The following is a 5,132-nucleotide window of genomic DNA, read 5'->3' as shown; positions in this document are numbered from 1 at the left end:
TAGCGTTGTCTAAGTTTCGTTTCCGGTTTTGGCTTAGTGGTAGCCACTAAAAACTAGGAAACATTAGTTTATAAAACAAACTCATCTGTTAAATAATTACACTTGTACTTCGAGATTTTAAAAACAAATTATAAAAGCGTGCACTTTATTATACTGGCAGCGTCATCTATAGAAACAAACATTGTTTAAGAAAAGATGGTGTTGGTAAAGTCTAAGCCACATCAGGCAGCCGCCGAAACAGCTTGCGGTGTGGACGCCGTCTTGCCACGTAACACCGAAGGGAGTAGACGTATGGTTTTTGACGTTTCTATGTTGTTTGTCTAAAGCCGCGTCGAAGATGCCTCTAAAGTTAGACGTCAAGAGAAAGCTTTTGGCTAGGTCTGATCGCGTCAAATGCGTCGACCTGCACCCAACCGAGCCATGGATGCTGGCAAGCCTCTACAACGGTAATGTTCATGTCTGGAACTGTGAAAGCCAGCAGCTTGTCAAGACATTTGAAGTCTGTGACCTACCAGTTAGAGCTGCGAAGTTTGTTCCTCGAAAGAATTGGGTCATCACTGGTTCTGATGATATGCAAGTCCGAGTGTTCAACTACAACACATTGGAACGGGTGCACATGTTCGAGGCTCATTCCGACTACATCCGCTCCATCGTCGTCCACCCAACCCAGCCGTTCATACTGACGTCCAGTGACGACATGCTAATTAAGCTTTGGAACTGGGAAAAGCAATGGGCATGCACGCAGGTGTTCGAAGGTCACACCCATTACGTCATGCAAATTGTCATCAACCCGAAGGATAACAACACCTTTGCGAGCGCATCATTGGACCGAACAGTCAAAGTGTGGCAGCTCGGTTCTGTGACGCCGAACTTCACCCTAGAGGGGCACGAAAAAGGGGTCAACTGCGTTGACTACTACCACGGAGGCGACAAGCCGTACCTCATCTCTGGGGCCGACGACCGCCTTGTCAAGATCTGGGATTACCAGAACAAGACATGCGTTCAGACACTGGAGGGCCATGCACAGAACATCACTGCTGTTTGCTTTCACCCTGAACTTCCCATCATCATGTCCGGCTCTGAAGATGGCACAGTGCGCATTTGGCATGCCAATACCTACCGGCTCGAGAGCACACTCAACTACGGGTTAGAACGAGTCTGGACAATCTGCTCTCTTCAAGGCTCGAATAACATGGCACTGGGTTACGACGAAGGAAGCATCATTATCAAGCTGGGACGGGAAGAGCCGGCCATGTCCATGGACAATTCTGGCAAAATAATTTGGGCTAAACACTCTGAGATTCAGCAGGCTAATCTTAAGGCCATGACAGACACAGAGATCAAGGATGGAGAACGACTACCCTTGCAAGTCAAGGACATGGGCAGCTGTGAGATTTACCCACAGACCATCTCGCACAACCCAAATGGACGTTTTGTTGTTGTATGCGGTGATGGTGAATACATCATCTACACAGCTATGGCACTGCGCAACAAGAGTTTTGGCTCAGCACAGGAGTTTGTCTGGGCACTAGACTCTTCTGAATATGCTGTGAGAGAGAATGGGTCCACTGTCAAAATATTCAAGAACTTCAAGGAACGCAAGGCCTTCAAGCCAGAGTTCGGTGCTGAGGGCATTTTCGGTGGCTTTATGTTGGGTGTCAGATCAGTAAGTGGACTTGCGTTCTATGACTGGGAGTCATTGGAACTTGTTCGTCGCATCGACATTCAGCCAAAGCATGTGTACTGGTCTGAGAATGGTGAACTTGTGAGTATTGCCACTGAAGATTCCTTCTACATCTTAAAGTACGACCAGGATGCTGTTGCCAAGGCTCATGAAGCAAAAGAGGGTGTGACAGAAGATGGCATTGAAGAAGCCTTTGATGTGCTTGGTGAAGTACAAGAATCTGTGAAGACAGGCCTGTGGGTAGGTGACTGCTTCATCTACACAAACAGCGTAAACCGGCTGAACTATTATGTAGGTGGGGAGATAGTCACTATAGCTCACCTAGACCGCACAATGTATGTGCTTGGTTACATCTCAAAAGAAAGTCGCCTTTTCTTGGGGGACAAGGAGCTCAATGTAGTCTCCTACTCTCTGTTGTTGTCTGTCCTTGAGTACCAAACAGCAGTCATGCGTCGAGATTTTGAAACTGCTGACAAAGTCCTTCCCACAATTCCAAAGGAACAAAGGACTCGGGTAGCTCATTTTCTGGAGAAACAAGGCTTCAAGGCGCAGGCACTAGCAGTCTCCACTGACCCAGAGCACAGATTTGAGCTGTGCTTGCAGCTTGGTGATACTAAGACTGCGCACCAGCTAGCAGTAGAGGCTCAAAGTGAGCAAAAGTGGAAGCAGCTTGCTGAACTGGCCCTTGCACATGGTGACTTTGCTCTTGCCCAAGAATGCCTGCACAATGCCATGGATTTTGCTGGTCTGCTTCTCTTAGCCACGTCTGCAAGCAATGCAGACATGATTTCGAAGCTAGCGACCAGTGCCGAGGCAGTTGGCAAGAACAATGTTGCATTTCTCGCTAAGTTCTTATTGGGTGATGCAGAAAAAGCGTTTGAGGTACTCCTGGCCACAAAGCGGTATCCAGAGGCTGCCTTCTTTGCAAAATGTTATGTGCCTAGCCAGACATCTCGTGCTGTGAAGTTATGGAAAGAGGAGCTTGCCAAGGTCAGTGAGAAGTCTGCTCAGGCTCTGGCAGATCCTGAGGACTATGAGAACCTTTTCCCAGGGCTTCAAGATTCCATCAAGGCTGAGGAGTTTCTGAAGCAGCAGCACCTTGCAGGGAGAAAGCCTGCAACTGAGTTTCCAAATATAGTGCCTCATCAAGACCGCAATCCTGTGGAAGAGATGAAAGCAGCTGAACTGGCTGGTACCTTTATGTACGCTGCACATGCTGCTGGAGAGGCTTGTCCATTGCAGCCTACAGTGTGTCCTGGAAAGCTTCCACAGGGAAGTGCTTCTGCTAAGGAGGAGGAGCCAAGTGTCCAGAATGAGGAATATGTGGACTTAGACCAACTTGAACAAGAGCTGGAGCACGACATTGAGAACTTGGCACTTGATGAAAATTTAGATTATAAACTTCAGGAAGACCTCCTCAGTGATGATTAAGCACCGCCATACTCATCACTCGACGCCTTCTGTCCTGTGTTTGTATTAACCTCTTGGCATGGTCATGTAAATTTACTCTACAAGTGCTATTCCAATAAATGTACTGACAATGAACATGTATTCTTAATGGAATAGTGCATGTATTTTGCAGGCAGTGAGCCTGCTAAATGCCTGCATTGCTCCAAACAATGAAGCAGTTTACACAGTGTTTTTCAATGCTGTATGTTCTGAAACTATGCAGGGCTACATGTGTGCTGGACAGTTTTACAGCCCAGTTGCTTCATTTGTGCTTGCTCTGCATTTGTTTAGTGTTGTTTAATGCATGAGGCTATGTATAGTTTCTTTCTCAAAAGTTGTTCCAATTCAGGTTCTCACCTAATGCACCTACCTGTAGGTGCAGGCACTGTCATTTCTGCATTGTTCGTTCAAGCAGCTAAGGTAAGAGCTCAAGTTGAATGGGGCCTAGAAAACTCCCTACTTTGAAGCACGCTGTATGTAATTGCCAACCACGGCTCTAGCTTAGTGGTCATAATGTGTTTGCTACTGATGACAAGGTTCTATTTCTAGCTTCAGTGACTGCATTTTGGTGGGGGTGAAATGATGCTTTGGGTGCACATTTAAATAAACCCAGGTTGCTGAAGTTGATCTGGAGCCCCTTGCCATGGCATCCCATAGCAAGAGAGTGAATTTGGGACATGAAACCCCATGATTTAATTTTTTAACATTATTGCCAAGAAAGTAGCCATCACAACTCCAGACCCCTGAACTGTCCTCACCACATTTTGCATTCCAGTACTGGTATTTGTTAAAGGTGCTTAAAGCAAGAAAGGCATGGATGGCACTATAGCTTACATGTACAGTCAAAACATTTGTGTGTGTAAAACAGCACATGAGATGCACACAGCTAGCACCAAATGCATGGCAAGGCCTGTTCTAAAGCTGAGATGGAATACTGGCCTCATGAGATACTCCGCTTTAAGGTTGGCAAGAATTACTGTAGACAAGTGCATGGAGAACTCTAACAAGCAACACATATGCACATGAAAATGTTGCATACATGTGTCGGTGCCAGAATTTGGTGTAGTTCCACTACAGCTATGTGTTTTGTAACAGGTTTTTTTTTTTTTTTTTTTTTTTTTAAGATTGCAATGCTAAAGCTTCAGCTAGTTGGTAGTGCAATGTGAAAGCTTCTTGAATTGTCGCTTTTGTAATTGTTAGCAGTGTGCACTAAAGCCCATCAACTTACCTTAATTGCAGATTATTGTAACAGCAAAAAGGCTTCTTGGAATTATGCTTATGGTGAGAAAACGTTGTGCAGATGAGTTTTGAACAGGACTTGTTGCAAACAAAGGCAGTTTATCTATCAAAAATTTAGCCCCATCACCTTTACAATGTTTGTGTAATTATTATTGTTATTAAAAGGTTATTTTCTCTCTAACATGATTTCCATAAAATATATGCTTTTGTTACTGCTATAGTTTGATACTTCTGTTTTTTAATTTGCCCAAGTTTTTTGTGAATCTTCCTGAAAAGTTTGACGGCATAAATAAAAATATGCTTGAAACAAACACTACAGTTGGCAAGAAGTAAAGAATGCAGGAAAGCCTCCTCTAGAAAAGGCATGATCCATCAGCCCCCCTGTCTTGACATTTAGGAATGGTTCCCTTACAGGAAGATGGGGGAGATGTTACAAGTATGTACAGGAGGTGTCCCAGTTCTTCAGCAACAAGTATGCTGTAGTCTTTCACCACACGTACAGGCGAAGACTGATCATAGCACACAAATGTTTTTTGAATAGGGGATAAGGAGGGGGATTTTCCTGACATCCTGAACAATGTACAGTCAAGTGTTGATTGAATGAAATTTTGAATTTGTCAAAGTGCTTTCTGTTCCCCTAGATATTCAGAGACTAATCCACTGAAAACCTCTAAGCAACATGTCATAAGAAACCTGTTGCATTCAAAATACCTCAAAATGTGTTCATATATTGCAACAGTAAGCACATCTATATGCCGGT

General features: G+C 44.6%; 1 protein-coding gene across 1 annotated transcript; it reads left to right on the top strand.

Moving 5' to 3' along the window:
- Positions 1 to 212: 212 nt before the first annotated feature.
- beta'COP (coatomer subunit beta') lies at positions 213 to 4,553 on the top strand. The gene has a single exon (XM_050191840.3). It carries the CDS (start codon positions 338 to 340, stop codon positions 3,113 to 3,115), a length of 2,778 nt encoding a protein of 925 aa, XP_050047797.1. The 5' UTR covers positions 213 to 337; the 3' UTR covers positions 3,116 to 4,553.
- The last annotated feature ends 579 nt before the right edge of the window (positions 4,554 to 5,132 follow it).

This window comes from Dermacentor andersoni, chromosome 1 (genome assembly GCF_023375885.2).
Source record: "Dermacentor andersoni chromosome 1, qqDerAnde1_hic_scaffold, whole genome shotgun sequence".
NCBI lineage: Eukaryota > Metazoa > Arthropoda > Arachnida > Ixodida > Ixodidae > Dermacentor > Dermacentor andersoni.
The sequence above is the reverse complement of the archived record's forward strand: the minus strand, read 5'-3'. Positions and strand labels throughout refer to the sequence as shown.

What these genes read in the sequence shown, in the direction of transcription:
- beta'COP (XM_050191840.3), top strand. Translation starts at nt 338, where the DNA reads ATGCCTCTAAAGTTAGACGTCAAGAGAAAGCTTTTGGCTAGGTCTGAT.